Source organism: Ambystoma mexicanum, chromosome 7q, assembly GCF_040938575.1.
Source record: "Ambystoma mexicanum isolate Mex_15411 chromosome 7q, UKY_AmexF1_1, whole genome shotgun sequence".
NCBI classification, from domain to species: Eukaryota; Metazoa; Chordata; class Amphibia; order Caudata; family Ambystomatidae; genus Ambystoma; species Ambystoma mexicanum.
The window spans coordinates 569,091,102-569,106,923 of record NC_090941.1 but is presented as its reverse complement, the minus strand read 5'-3'; the positions used below and the strand labels follow the sequence as shown (position 1 = coordinate 569,106,923).

General features: G+C 44.7%; 1 protein-coding gene across 1 annotated transcript in view; it reads left to right on the top strand.

The window, feature by feature from the left end:
- CKAP2 (cytoskeleton associated protein 2) overlaps positions 1 to 15,822 on the top strand; it is a 342,261-nt gene that overhangs the window by 155,574 nt on the left and 170,865 nt on the right. Inside the window, exon 3 of the mRNA XM_069639818.1 lies at positions 8,114 to 8,189. Within this exon, the coding sequence (XP_069495919.1) occupies positions 8,114 to 8,189 (76 nt within the window). The remainder of the gene's footprint in view (positions 1 to 8,113; positions 8,190 to 15,822) is intronic.

Sequence of the window (15,822 nt, the reverse complement as noted above, 5' to 3'; positions counted from 1 at the left end):
TAACAAGCATACATGAGGCTAGCATGCAAACCAAATGGGAGAACCCAACTCCAAACAAAACCTCAAACTAAGGATGACAGTGCTTCAACCAGATCCATGTTGTACAGTGATCAGACACAAGTATCTATAATGTTTTTTTCGTAGTTACAATCAAGGCTCCCCAGGTGTATGCTATCACAACTGATTTCTCTCCTCTTTCATGTGATTTGTAGAATCCAAGAACTCTAGAACCATATTACGTCAATATGTACCATGGAAACAACAATATATAAATATATAACATCTCCCCCTCCACCAAACAAGCATTTGCATATGTATGAAAACCATTAAACCATGAACATTACCATGTGTCCTCTGATCCTGTGCACCGCTGCACCCTCAACAGGCCACAACATAAACACGACGTCATGCAAATAGCGGGCCTTGCACACCAATATTGACCCCCTGCCAAGCCACATAAAAACAACCGAACCCCCTACGGCCACAACACAGACAACGGCAGAGATAAAACACAGGCCTTGTAGATACTAAAACCCATTTAGGCCTCCTTTTTATTCTGAGCACCTTCACCTGCCGATACAATTCCCAAAGGTCCAGATCCAGTTCTTTCAAACGGTTCACAAAAAGGCAGCACCCTTGACAATACACTGCTCTATGAAAATCATCCTCCTTGGATACAGAACAGGGAACCTGCTCCCCAGGGCCACATCACAGATGTCCTCAGCCACTGTTACCATGGCTCACCCGGACACCACAGGAAAAAGCACAGGAGTTCCCACCAAGTGCAAAACATCTCTTGTGCCATTGACCATGGCCCCCACATATCTGCAGACCGCTTGCCCCAGAGAATGAAACTGTACACACAGAAGCTAACTCATGGGGCTGCTGGCCGCCTGTGCCTTCTGCACTGTGCCAGAGAGGTCACCACAACGCTGCTGTGTGCGGTCTGCACAGTCTCCATTCGACGACTTGCCCTGCCTTTGAGGGCCTTAATCATTCCGGCTGCGCCAAACGCAAGAGCTCCACAGAGCACATCATGTCCAACTGCCTATGGCTCCTAATGTCGCATGGATCCTTCATCAGCTGCATTGCCAACAAAAACTTTCTGGTGCCCCGGAATGAGGGTGGCACCCCCATGTAGCTAAAGGAAACGAGCCCTTAAGCTTGGGATCGGCCGCCGGGAATAAGGAGTGGGGAAGGGCAAGGAGGGAATGAAAGGCAGCAAGAAGGCTGTCTCGCCCCATATTGTGAAGTATAGGTATGCCTCGTACAACATAGATTTAGTATAGGTGTATTTATTACGAGAGCCCGTAGGTGGGTGCACTCCCTGTGAAGCAACAGATCCTCACTCACCCCGGCGTCGTTTCCGAACCTGCCGGGCTCGAACAATGGCAGAATTTACATCACAACATCTCCCCTCCATGGGTGAACAAGGAAAGGTAAACCGGGTAAGGAAACAAAGGGACAAAGCAGGGATAAACTATACGAATAAAAATGATACAGTTGATAGTAAACAGTCCCTCAATTTGGAGCAACTCTCCTGTTCCTCAAGCATCCTTTTGGCAGGGAAAGGATCACTCTCCATCGCGTTATCAGTGGATGAGCCTTGGTCGTGAATCCACTCTTGACCTTTGAAATCATGACGGTTCACTTGGTCTGTTACGTTCTCCAGAACACACATCACATGACCACCTTTTTCCATCCTCCAAAACCACTGATTTCTCCAATGCTTTCACCACGCTCTGTGCCTCCCTGAATTTGGACAATCCTTTAAAAAATCTTCCTAGGTTCTTTTACACACACCCAATCTCCTTCCTTAAATGTACCTTTCCATGCCTAGTATGGTCCTAATACTCTTTTATATTTCATTTTTTTTCTCTTTTTCACTCTCCTTATGATACACTCAATGTCTATTTTTTTTACAGCTTTTTGTTGGTAACCATGGTGGTCTCAACCTCTTAGACACTACTCTCCCTCTCATAATAACATGGTTCTTCTGTTGTAGAATGACAGAGCATTCTATACACATTTAATGCCTATTTTAATGCATCCCTCCGGGGTAACGAATTGGCCACAGCGAGTTGTATTATATTCTTTACAAACCATTCATGCGCTCTACTTATCCGTTGGTCATGGGATGATAAAGTGAAGTGACTTTGTGTTCAATGGCTCTATCTTTTAAAAATGCTTACATCTCCCCTGACATAAATTGGACCCCATTATCAGATTCTATTTCCTGGGGATATCCTTCCCTACTGAATACATATTCCAGAAATCTCTCAATCTTTCATGTCGTAATTGTGCCCTCCATTACTCCCCATTCAACCCACTTTGAGGTGTAATCCAACAACCCGACTATCTTTTGGGCATCCAATGTCTCGAAAGGCCCTGTAATATATATGGCCAATTTCTTCACACCATGCTTGGAACCACAACAGGTTGTAATGGTGTAACATGCACCTTCTTGCTCTTGTCGCTTACTGGACATACCTGTCAATTCTTTACGAGCTCTTCAGCTTCATTCCACATCCCTGGCCACCAATAACATTCTCTGATTCTTCTTTTTGTAAGATTTCTTCCAAGATACCCTTCATGTACCAAATGTATTATGTTACAGGAGGAATTATTTGATTGCCACTGAAAACAAACACTGCATCTTGTGCAATTTCATTCTCAATTTTTGCGTATTCCTTCAGAGCATGGTCAACCTTCTCCCAGCCTTTCTGTACAGCTTGGCGCAGTTAACTTTGCTCAGGGTCTTGCAGATGCTCGGGCCCAATCTTTTGATATTCCTGTTTCAATATGTGCAATAATGCATTCCATATCCCCATCAACAAACACTTCTGTCCTCCATTATCCCAAGGCAATCTAGAGAAACAATCTGCAATAACATTCATTTTTCCAGGCGTGTACACTATCTCCACATTAAATCACATTATGTCAAGGATACACCTGCGCAATGTTGGAGTTTACAGCCAACACTTCCACCCCCTTCCCACGAAGTGTCAGTGACACCGACACAGGCATCCTGAAAGGAAGCCCAGCAAAGATATGACAGTCGGCTAATGGCAGGCGCCGGCACCCTAACAAATGTTCTCTCCCCCTTTGACTTCAAAGGGGGAGAGAACAATAAGACAAATAGGTGTGTGGCCCTCCTTTCCCTCACCTATGTGCGTTGGCCGTCTGCATATGGCAGCCGCCTGGTGCCAAGGACCTGTGATGACCCAAGGACATATTTGCCCTATAAAGATGGGGCTGCTGTAGCAGTCCCTGAGAAGAAACACTGCCATGAGTGTACCAGACTCTGCTTGCGCAGACCCAGCTTCTGGTTTCCCGGATCACTCCCCGGAAGAAGGTACATTTGAGCGAACAAAGTCGTGGAACGGAACAGGAAGGCCGCATCGGCCTGGAAGGAAGCTGCCATCAGGCACAGGAGTGCTCACCAGACATTGTAAAGGTCCTAAACGCACAGAGCTGGGAGCCCACACTGTGGGGCACCCAGTGAGCAAAAAGGGCAACTTCCATTTCCTGGCCCAAGTGCCCAAAAGTACAGAACTATGATAACCCTGCACAACTGTTTGTTGGAAAATAAACACAATACTCATGTTTTGGTTTATTAGTATGTTTAATAAAAAGCCACAGCCTTTTTATTGCCAAGTCTGCATATTGTTTATTACAGATGATGCATCAGGGTCAGGTTCCCCAAGTTTAGAAGTTCCACAGCTTATGGCGCCTGGCCTGCCGACATCGAAGGCGGTCATTCATGCGTCTTCCTGAATGCGCTCCAAGGACACTGTTACTGTGCTCACAACACCCATCAAATGGGACAATGTCTATAGACTGTGTTCACTCCAAGCTTCTACCAGCAGGCCTCTGCTGCCCTTGCAGCCTGCTTGTAGCTTCTGCCTATGCTGCCCGGCTAAAGCCTCGCCTAGTACTCCTGGGACTCTTAGCCCCAGACCTCCTGCCAGTAGGCCTCCGACCTGTCTTTCTGGTGTTGACACCGCCCGGCCTGCCAGCCTTCCAGGACACCTGTTCAGACCTGCGTTGTCCCGTCTGCTTGCTGGTACCCTTGCCAGCCTACTGGGACTCTGGCACCCTTAGCTCAGATGTAAACTTTGTCCGAAGCTGCTCCCTCCACCACAGAACCAATCTCCTGGGACCCCCTGGAGAACCAACTTGTCACCAAGTGTAGTGGCCCATGGCTAATGAAGATGCTGACATCCTGTGAAAACAAACACAAATCTACCTTTGGCCTAGCCCCGCATGGGTGACCGTGTTGTCAATCCTAGACAATCTCCAAGGGGGGTGTGGATCACTATGCCCCCATGCTCTTAATCTCAGGGCCTTTGTACACTGTTATTCCTAGATTACTCCCATTTTACTCCGATGGGCACACTAACATAAGACACAAAGAAAACACATGAATCGATTCAACAATAGAAACACTTTTATTCATACATAGCAATGCATGATGCAAACACTACTATAATGCAAATCTCGAATTTGCACCTTTGTATGCTTTTGGTGCAAATCTACCATGCAATGCAATTACTATAAGCCTTACAGGCTTCTAATGCAAGCAATCTAATAACTCAAATACACACCATTCCTCTCCATTCCACACCACCATACTTCACACTCTCTCGAAGACCAACCCTGTCTGATTACCCCATCTATCATGTCAGCCAAAGCTCTGTGTGAGAGTCTGTTCCAATTCCCCATGCACGTGTCTTATTCAGCAATACTCCCCTTTTTCTCTGTGTTGCTCTCTCCTCTCCTGCTAACTCTGCAACCAGTCAGTCAGGGCCAGGCCTCTCTCTGCCAGATCGATCTCCTCAGCTCTGCTGCACCCAAAACCGCTTCCCGAAGTACATCTAATCACTCAAACGCCTCTCCAAGTCATCTCTCGATCTCGCAAGAGTGTCGGTGATCTCCAACAGGCATCTCGAACTACCAACTCCCTCTCTCCTCAGAGAGCAGACCAGCAAAGGGCAGCAATTTAAATCTCAGAGCCTCACATCTCATTATACTGTTCAAAGACCTATACATATCCATGGTTACACTCGTTCTCTCTAAGCTAAAATGCCTCTTTCTGACTGTCAGAATTTCTAAATCTGAGCAGTGCCTAAAAGAAGTGATGCATGTACTTGTACTTTTCAATCACTGTGTTCTGGTCATCATGACATTTTCTACATATCTATACCCTATCTTCTTCTGTCTGCGGTCACCATCTTACCATCTCCTCATATTTCTCCATTCAAATCCCTCTCTCCTTGCATGTCTCTCCTGCAAAGCTCCTCTCGCTTCATGGTGCTGCCTGCCCCCACCTTCTGTCTCCGAAGCACCAGCCCAGGGCTGATAATAAAGCCAGCAATGCCTTCTCCACTCGGACAAGTGTCACGTTATCTGTCTGCCAAGCAAACTGTTTATGCATACTTTCTTCACAATAACACATAACTACGCACTCTGCGGCACATCTGTGTCATTCAGGATGGCTTAGTAGCCAGCTAAATGCATTCTCTATAGTGCTTAGCACATTCACTCAAACCAAGCGCTACATAATGTGGACCCATTGCATATTCTAAGTGCACACTCAATGCGTCTCTACAATGCATACATAATACATAACATAGCTCTACATGTCTCTACAAATGTGTCTCTACATGGCACTTCAAATACAACAGGCCTCATTCTATAGCAAATTGCAAATGCATACAAAGTGGCAGAATAATGTGGATAGTCTAATGTCACTACTAGTCAGAATGTATCATGGATAACTGGATCCCTAAATGGGAAAGGATTCTCTAACAATGGGCAATGATTCTGTAATAAACCAGGCTTCTCCATACGATCAGGTTTTACAATCCAAGGCTTCTTAAAGGTATGCTTTTTATAGTTCCAGAGTACCAGGTAAGTTGTGATGGGTAAGTAGTTCCTGACAAACACTGGCATATCTGCACATGCCAGCTTCCAGATCTAACGGACTCTTACAGAGCAATCACAACACTCAAAACATCACATTCCAACATGACCTCAGAACATTAGTCACCATGACATACACTCCAGATCAAGCCAACAGTCAGCCTCCCAGCAGAACAGGGTGCAAGTAGTTGCTGGTGGGAAGAAGGCATTTGTTTTCAAAAAATGGATTAGCTGAGCGTGCAAATGACTAGCAAACTAACTTTTTTTTTTTTTTTTTTATTTACCAACTTGGTTTTAATATCACAAGAACTTCTTTACACCCAAGACCTAAAATGAGCTAACTGAATTTGTGGGTACCTCTGGAGTAAGTAGTTCGTGAGATGAGTGTCTGTGAAATGTAATTAGCTGCATGAATGGACACAAATATATAGATCTGATTAAAAAGGCTCTGAAAGTCCAAGGTTTCGTGCAGCGGGCTACGGTCAGTGTTGCACTGGTCATGTTCACTTTACTGTATGCTTAACCCATCATTTGCTGTGTACGGAGTAGTTCAGAAGTTTCACAAATCCAACTGTTCACAATGTTAAGGCGTCATAGCTGGAGACAAAGTACGTAGTATGGTGTTACAGCAGGGAGCATAATTGTCTACTACTTCAGGTTCTCCAGATGGCCCTTACCAGTCATTGATGTCAACGGTTTCCAATATAGCTTTAAATTCCACTTTTGGGGGAGGGCAGAGACGGTAACATGCCTACGTGGCTTTGGCTTCAGGGCCAAGTGTAGCATTCCAGCCCTGCACACCATGAAAGCAATATTTATCACTATTAGTACTCTGATCTTGGATGTTGATTTTAAGGGAACCGGCTTTGTGCAATTCATGCTTCCCCTAAAAAGAAATGACACATCCTCAATTGGAAATCTGGAGGTGGGCTAGGAGGTGCGCAAGTGAATGGGCAGGAGAGCAGACCCCTGATGGGGTCAGGGTGGTAAGGCTGAGGCACTTCAGTGAGGACTGGACTTGAGGCATTACCCCTAATGATGAGGTAAAGGCTGGTCAGAGGCGCAGTGGGCTGTGTGTGTGTGTGTGTGTGTGTGTGTGTGTGTGTGTGTGTGTCTCTGTGTCTCTGGCACTACAGGGGAAAAATGATCTCCACTGTGAAGGGTCGGGAAGGTAAAAAATCTGACTCAGCTCGTAGTAAATTACGTGCTAAAAAAAAGGCATATTGTCCAGCAATTGGTCAGTATATCTCCATTCACGCTCTGAAACACTTGTGTATGAGTGCGATACAAATAAAATATCCTAATCATAGAGCAAAGTGAGGTCAGTCTGTAGTGTAAGGTATTGCAGTAGGTCTGTATATGTATAGATTGGATGGAACTATTGATCGCTGCTGTGTATTCATTACATAAGGGGAATTAAAATAAGAGCCTAAACCGAGTGGATGGCGGAGCATGTAGAGAACTAGATGGAATTTTGTAATTGACACATCTCGCTTTCAGGCTAACTGGGATAAAACTGGAATCTGTTCATGGTTTGAGCATCATTTACACAGATTAATGCAACCAGCAGGTCAGAACTAGGTGTTCCACCAAAAGCATTTGGCCGCGTGATCATGTACATGTTCCATGTGTTAACTTGTCAATATGATGCACCTTTCCCAACAAAATTAAATATCTTTGACACTTTGAGATTTAGATACACTGACCTAACCTTTACTGAAAGTGAGCCAATGCTGTTTTTTACAGGATAAATATTATAATTATGCATTATGTAATGACTTAATGGACTATAGTTGGCTTAATAATAGCATTACTGGTTTGAAAATACAAAATTCTTGCTGAGGCCCATTGGAGCCTCCTCAATTCACCCAGTTAGCAATAAAGATTTTCTGCATCCAACATGGGCAGCAAACAGTTTCAAAGTAGTTGTAACTTTTATCCATCGGGCTTGTAATTGTTGAAGTACTTTTTTATTATTATTTATTATTTTTTTTTTATGACCTTGTTGGTTTGCACACAAACCTGTGGTGCTGGTTGGAGAAGGTAAAATAAGTGTGCTGGTTAACGACTAGGACTGGAGTGCAAGGGCCGTTTTAAAATGTACAAGTCTTCCATCTTTTGAAAATGGTACAATTATACCCTAATCAACTCTGAGGTAATTCTTTGTATTTTTCTTTGTTTTTAAAAGGGGTAACTCGAATAAGCTAAAAGGTGTGACTATCCGAAAGAAACCCAACTGCAAGAATCCTGCACTGCAAGAAATGGTGAGTTGGCAGATTCTACACCTCTTGTGAGGTAGTTCCATAAAAAAGTAGAAAACCTAATAATGCATGGTTCAAGAATTTTTGGTTCTCCTGCTTTCTGTAGGTGTAACACTTGGCACCATGAACAAAGGTTTTAAGGTCTCAACGATGCTCAGCTTTACGTGTTTGCAGGACATTGTTTTCCAGTGTGGTTGGCAAGCCTTTGGATGTAATGTGTCCTTCAATTAGCTGCATGCAGGTGTGTTCCACTGGGCATTGGTGTGTTGTATTTTGTGACCTGCACAAGCATGCTTTAAAATGTAGCCGTTTCCTCCATGAGATCTGGGGCTAATTTTGACGTTTTCGTCTTTGTTTACTGAGATTGTGAAATGGAGTATATCCCTAACTAAATGGGAATATACAGGTGTGCTGTACAACTAAATATACTGTCATTTTATGAATTCAAGTTGTACCGGAACTTGACGGAGGGTGAAAAAGGCACATAGTGGAATTGTGAACTGGGAGTATAATTACATTTTACTGTCCCATTCTACACAATTAATAATATACTGCAATGGTGGAAAATGGGAATGTGGAGTGTCAAGCTGTGAGTTTGTCAACTGCAGATGCATGCTGGGAGTATGGATACAAGCATTCCGCAATGTGCAAGTATACTGGACTTGTGCAACAATAAACTGGGGTATACTGCTGGAATTCTGCCAGTTTTATTTAAGACAGTTCTCCGTGGGGTCATGAGGGGGGGGGGGGCCGTTGCGCTTGATGGAGCATGGCCGCTTAAACAGGAGCTCCGTGCTGGACGACTGCACCCGAACGAATATTTGCTGCTGCACGGTGAATCCTGAAGAAGGAAGACTGGGGGCTCCTTCCACTTAACCTCCCCCACCTGCCACCTGAAGATCGGACCGGGTTTCTGCCCCATTTTGTTGACACGGTGGCCACAAGTGGGCCGGGAGGTGGCTCTGTCCCGAACCACATCCAGCGGGGTCCGCCTCCTAAACCAGGAACTGGCGAGGCTGCAGGGCCTGCTGTGGGGGGAGTGGTGAGCGACTGCAGCCACATGGCCGCCCCACGTCGTAGGAGGCCCCCGGCCCCCTACGCACCATCACTTGTTGCTGCAGTCCCCCTGCCCTGTGACCACTGTCCACGGAGCAACCCCTTGTACCTCATCCCGGACTGGAGCCCATACTTCATGTCCGACCTGGCGGCCTGTTGAAAATCACCCCCTCGTCTTCAGCGGGGAGAGCGGACATCCGGAGGCGACGGACCGACCTCAGCGAGGGACCATGGCCTGCAGGGTGTGAGGAGGTCCCTGCGGACCCGGTCACGTGGTGAACCCCATTGTCTGCGTTGCTTCTCTTGCTGGTGGCGATGAGTCTCCCTCTGCCCCCGACGTCTCGCTGGTGGTGACTGAGGATTCCCCACCGTCTGCTGCTCCTCACTTGCTGCGGACCTCCACCCCCTCCTTCTGTTGACTATTGGTGCGATTGCCTGACGCTGCCCTCAGGCTTCTACTCCGAGTGCCACGACCGCTGGATTCTCCCTCTCGCCCGCAGCGCAGCTGCTCCACTTCTCCTTTAACCACACTGTATTTTAATGTGGCACACACCCAGTGCCTAACGGCTGGTCAACTCCTTGGGGGAGAGAGACTCCCACTTGTTTCCTGATACGTGGGGAGACACAATACATTCGGCTGCTGAAGGGCCCAGCTGAACTCCCCAACAAACCCAGCTCTGCCACTGCCTACGGTGCTGCTTGCCAATTAGCCCTGGCTCCTCAAGAGGACATTTATACATTTATATTGCATTAGACTACCTGCCATCCGGTCTGGATCCTGAGGCTCCTCTCCAATGCACTCTATCCCCAGGTTCTGGTCAGGGGCTCCACCTACATGCCTCACACCCTATCTTCAGCCCCCTGACTACTGCGGTTGCCCCACCACCATCTCCCCTCTGCATTTTTACGTAGGCTGCTGTATACCTTTTTTTATTTGGTTTATTACAAACCTTTAAAAAAAGAATACACATCACATTACACAATATCCATTTTAGAGAAAAAAAAGAACTAAGACCAAGGCCATTACAGAAAAATCAATACATTTTCGAATGGAGTGATCCTATTTTGGTCCCATCCATAGGGTATTAAAACAAAACGGTCCGTGCAGTAATCCCTTCCAAAGAAAAATTTTAATGCTACTGTCCGCCTTCTATCGCTTTCATCACAAAGGACTTGCCACCAGTCCTCTAAGCTTAGTGATTGTCGTGCTCTACTGAATTTCCCAAGGTGGTTACATCTTTCGCCAGATAAGGGCACAGCATTATTAAGTGTTTGAGCTTTTCATCTGCTCCATTACAGTCTGCATAATTTCAGTATAGGGGCATCATTCACCCATAAGTTAGTGCGTTCTCTTGTCTGGAAGGCATTTAAACGAAATTTCATATAGTGTTTCCTTCGATGTTGATCCGAAAATTTCGCTAAGTAATTTTGGATTTCATTTACGCTTCTTTTCTGAGGTTGGACATTTTTCATTATGCAATGGTTTGGCATTGCTCACCCGTTAAGATCCAATCTTGCCTCCACATCTTTTTCTTAACATAGTTTGGATTTCCCTGCAATGTCGGGAGGTCGGCGTCCAATTCCACTAACATTTCTTTGGCACGCTCGACCCACATAGAGAGAACGGATACAGTCGTCTTTTCACTTAAATATCTCAAATTGTGGGCATAGTGAAGACCATGTTATTTTTCAATACAGATTAAGCGTAATCCAGCAGACTCTTGCATTGAGTGAGATCATGCTAAGATCGTGTCTAATGCAGACTGTAGGTGTGCCCCATGGAAGAGATGAGACACGTGACCAGAACATGTTTTCCAAGTTGCTCCCCCCGGGCGCACTCTGTTCCATAAGAAGGGCAGGTACAGCTTTTTGTTTGTAGAATGATTACACCGGTAACAGTGAAATTGCCATATTTTGTTAAGCCAAGCAGTTTGAATTGCCAATTTCTTGTATTTCGTTTTGATGTTGTTGACCCAAGGTGCATCGTTTGTTTGAATTAAATAGTGCCCAAGTATTTAACTTGCGTTGTGGTTGCTAGCATTTTATCGCCCAAATGCCAACACAATTTTTGTCGGGTTCGGGCATGGGATCCTTGTAACTTTTGCAGTACTATGATCTCAGATTTGGTGGCGTTTATGACCAGCCCATTGTCTTTGACATACTTTTGGAGGGCGTTCAGGCTGCGTTGCAGACCAATTGGTGTTGAATCAACCAAAATGAGATCTGTGTAGATCATGTGACCAATATGACCACCATTAATTTTAGGAGGAAATATCGCAGCTTCCTTTAAAGTTTGATCAACATTTAACATAAAAGGGTTGAAAATGATGGCGGCTAAAGGGCAACCTTGTTTGACCCTGCAAAAAGTTTGTATGGCAGCTGACGGCCTACCCGTTTTGTCAAGCCTGATGCATATATTTGTGTTGGTATGGAGGTCCTTTACGGCTAGGAATAAACTGGCTGGACAGTTCCATTTAATCATCTTGTTCCATAGTAACTGGCAGTTGATCCTATCAAATACGTGAGATAAAGCTATAGAAGCAATATAGATCTTGCCACCAGCTTGCAGGTTGTTCATTTTCAACAAGTTGATTATCAGGAGGTTTAGGCTGTAGCCCACGGCTTTTATAAACCCAGTTTGTCGGATGTCTGTATGCTTGCTAGACAATGTCCACCTTCGCAGGTCTCGCTGTAAGGTCGCGTAAATCTTACCCCAAAACGTCGAGCAAAGCAATTGGGCGATATTGTCTTGGATCCGAACAGTTGCCTCTTTTGAAGATGGGCACGATGATGGCGCTTTTCCATGAAGATGGTGTTGTGGCAGTAGAAGCAATCTTTGTAAAAAGTTTGTAGCAAAAGTCGGCCCACTCCACAGGACTTTGCTTCAAAGTAAAGTTATCAAACCATCAGGCCCAGGGGCCCTAGATGAACTTAGCTTTGTAATTTCTCGAATTTTAGGTCCCAATGATTCACATCTGGCACAGATGATTCACTAATTTCGCCCTTGTTACTGTAGAGCTGTGTGTAGTGATTTATCCAGTTTTCCTCTGATACCATGTTCTCTTGTAAGGCATCTCGAGGAGCACTAAGGTTATTTATAAGGTTCCCAAAATTGCGGGAGTTTTTGTTTGCCAATTTTGACATCATAGCTTCTGCGTCTTGTTGGAGAATAGACGCCTATGCAATTTCAACCAGTTCATATGATTTTTCTTTTGCAAGATGTATTCACTGATCGAGTCTCTTGAACAGCGTCTGCTCTCCATTCTCATTATTCGTTTGCGCTTCAGAATGTTCAGGTCAAAGACATTGGTTTGTTGAAACGTTTGACATCGAGGACCTTTATTGGTCTCTCTGTACTGTTTTAATAAATGCTGGTATTCGATTTGGTTAGGTTCCATCGAAAAGGCTTGATTTAAAATCTTGACCTCATTGTTTTTTAGTCGCAGACGGATCCTATTGGATTCTACAGAAATATCATGTTCCCAATATGCACACGTTTTGCCTGTCATGCTAATTACCAGTTTTAATAGGTTGTGATCACTTTCTTTTTTGTCAACCACCAGAAGTGACTGCACCTGGGCATGCAATTTGTCTGAGACATAGAAGTAATCCAGGTTAGATTTCTGGGTCAGCCTTTTCCAGGTGGCTTCTGCAGGGATATCTCCAGTAGTGCATCCATTTAGCATTGACATTCCTTGTGCGGACATCTCAGCTATCCACAGGGATGCATTATTTTGAGTGGTCATTTTAGCAGTTCCTTTTCATAGATGGTATCAATAAGGATTGAGATGTGATCGATAAAGACATTTGCACTAATCGCTTGATGTTGCCAATAAACATTAATGATTGAGATTACGTCTTGAGTGCATTTTGCTATGTTCTCTAGTTTGACAGTTACTAGTTGAACATAAGGTGTTGTGTCTGCACTCTATAATTTTATACCCAGAACCTTTTCTTATCATGGTCATAAGGCCAGCAATAGGTCTGCCTATTTTTTTTTGAATTGCAGGGTTTAAAGCAACTTCAAATTCGTCACACAGCAGATTCTGTGATAACCACGTCTCCTGAAGACGCACAATGTCCAGTCCAACAAGCCAGGCGTAGTTGAACAGATGGCTGAAACCACGAGAATTCCATCAAGCTAATGTCAAGTTTGGTTTACAGAGTTTAAACGTTAGCTTTGATAGGAATGAGCCAGGGATTTGGCCACCCAATCCCATTCGTTGGACTTTATTGATTCCGCTCCGATGTTGTCCATAATGTTGTTGGTTTTTGAAGCGTGTCCATCCCAGGAAAACGTTATCTGGATTTGCTCACTCCTAGAGGAAGCGTTTGATATTTTCAAGGGCAATTCGTCATCGACGTTAGCCCCTTTCAGTAGGCCAAGTGAAGTCACTATAGGTTGAGTTTTCCCAGGACGACTAAGTGGCCCAACAGCATGACTGCGTTGCAAAGGAGAGAAGGTTTTAATTGACCTTGGTGCTACGCAATCTTTTGGTGAAACCAGATTCATTTCCTGTGAAGTTAAATCTTTTCAGATTTCAAAGCCCATTGACAATAGAAGAGATGCAGAGTCCAAAAGGATATTGCGTATGATCCCTGAATCAAAATGCAGTCGCACACCATCATTTTGGGGTTCCTTGTAGAATTCCGCAGTTCGTATGTCCTCTGATTCGATTGTGCGAAGAGTTGGGACATAGTGGAATAGTTGTAGAACATTGTTCCGGTTAAGTGTGAGGTCATCATTGGTAGATGCAATACGTTCCAATATCAGCCAATATGTAGACACAGACATTTTAAAGGTTGGCAGTTTTCTGTTTCGTGCCATGCTCCATTTGTTAATGACCTTGTGGCGTGGTCCGTCCTGTATCCACTTTCACGGGTGCTGGTAGCAGTAGTGTCAGTGCGTGCATTAAGGGCACCACTGATCCATTTGTTCACATTCTTGAAGATTGTTTCAGTCGCTTTACCAGGTTCATAAACTGATAACTTCCATCTTTCTCCCAGAGTGACAACCTTTGAACTTTCAGGTTTTAGGTTTGTGACAGCTGGGATTTCTTTTGCGCACACAATGACCCAATGTCTTGAACTCTGTATAGGTTGCATGGGGGCAGCATTAGGAAGAGAAGGTTCCTCTGATTCGATAGGTGTTGTATCTTTGGAGGGTTTATCCAAATCTCCTGTTGCGGTTTCAGAATCATCATCGTATGTTGATAGATCTAGAAGGTCTACAACAGATTCCAGAGATCCGATCAAGGTTGTATCGGAGGTAATGCAGTGAACAGTTTTGTCTAATGCAGTCAGTTGGTCCTTTGTCTTTGTTACAACAGGGTCGCAGTCTTAGGTTATCTAGATGGATAGCAGTGTGCTTTAAAACTGCAGTTATCTGACATACAAAGATGTTCCAAAATGGATCAGGTGTCACTTGAACCCTGGCAATTATTTCCACCCACTTTCTAAGCACCCAGGCCCTGCACTGGTGCTGCAGAGGGCCTTTCGATAATCCTTCAGTCTCGTGATTAAGGTGCCACAAGCACTTTAATCACGAGACTGAAAGCCAGGGTTCCAGTGCACCCTGATCCGTAATGGAACGTCTTTGTAATGCCCATCAAGCCACCATAGGGTGACTAAATTTAATAAGTTAAAAACTGGGACATGGCAACTAACCTAAAAGTAGGACTAACTCTTGAAAGTGGCTGTCAAGGCACTACACTTCAGTAGCGTTTGGAGGAGAAGGGGGTTCAAGTGTTGCTGTTCAAAGAAACACATATTATAATACATTTATTACAAACTAGCACAATCTTAATTTGTAAAATAAAGCATTTCGTCTGTGAAAGATTGTGCATTCCTGCCTGCAAGCTATAAAGACCTACTACAAAAAACAGACCACTGCAGTTTCCAATGGGAACATAATCATGAGAAAGGAGGACAGTCCCGGCAAAACCGGAACGTCTGGTCACCCGCCGTAGACCAACATAGCCTGCTTGCAGAGGGCATTTTAAATATTCTTTCAGTCTCGTGATTAAAGCGCTCATGGCACATTTAAGCACTAGACTGAAAGACAATGCAAAGTGCCTTCTGTAGCAGGCTATGTTTTTAGTGCGGGCCTGGGTACCTAGAAAGTGGCAGTAAATATTTCTCCCCCCATTTGGGCGGGTGAGATATTGTATACTTCCACTTTCTAATCAGCCACGCCTGCAGTAAGGGCCTGCTTGCAGAGGGCATTTTTAATTTTTTTCAGTCTCTTGATTAAAGCGCTTGTCGCACCTTTATCACAAGATTGAAAGAAAATGTTAAATGCCCACTGCAAGCAGGCTACGTTATTACTGCAGGCCTAGGTGCTTGGAAAGTAGCAGTAAATAATGAATCTTCCGCCCATACGGGCGGGAGAAATATTTACCGCCACTTTCTAAGCACCCAGGCCTGCAGTAATAACATAGCCTGCTTGCAGAGGGCATTTCAAATATTCCTTCTCGCGAATCAGGAAGGAAAGAATATTTGAAAGGCGATCTGCCAGCATGCCATTTTACTGTGGGGCTGGGTACTACCAAGTCGCTGGAATTAATATTTCTCCCACCCG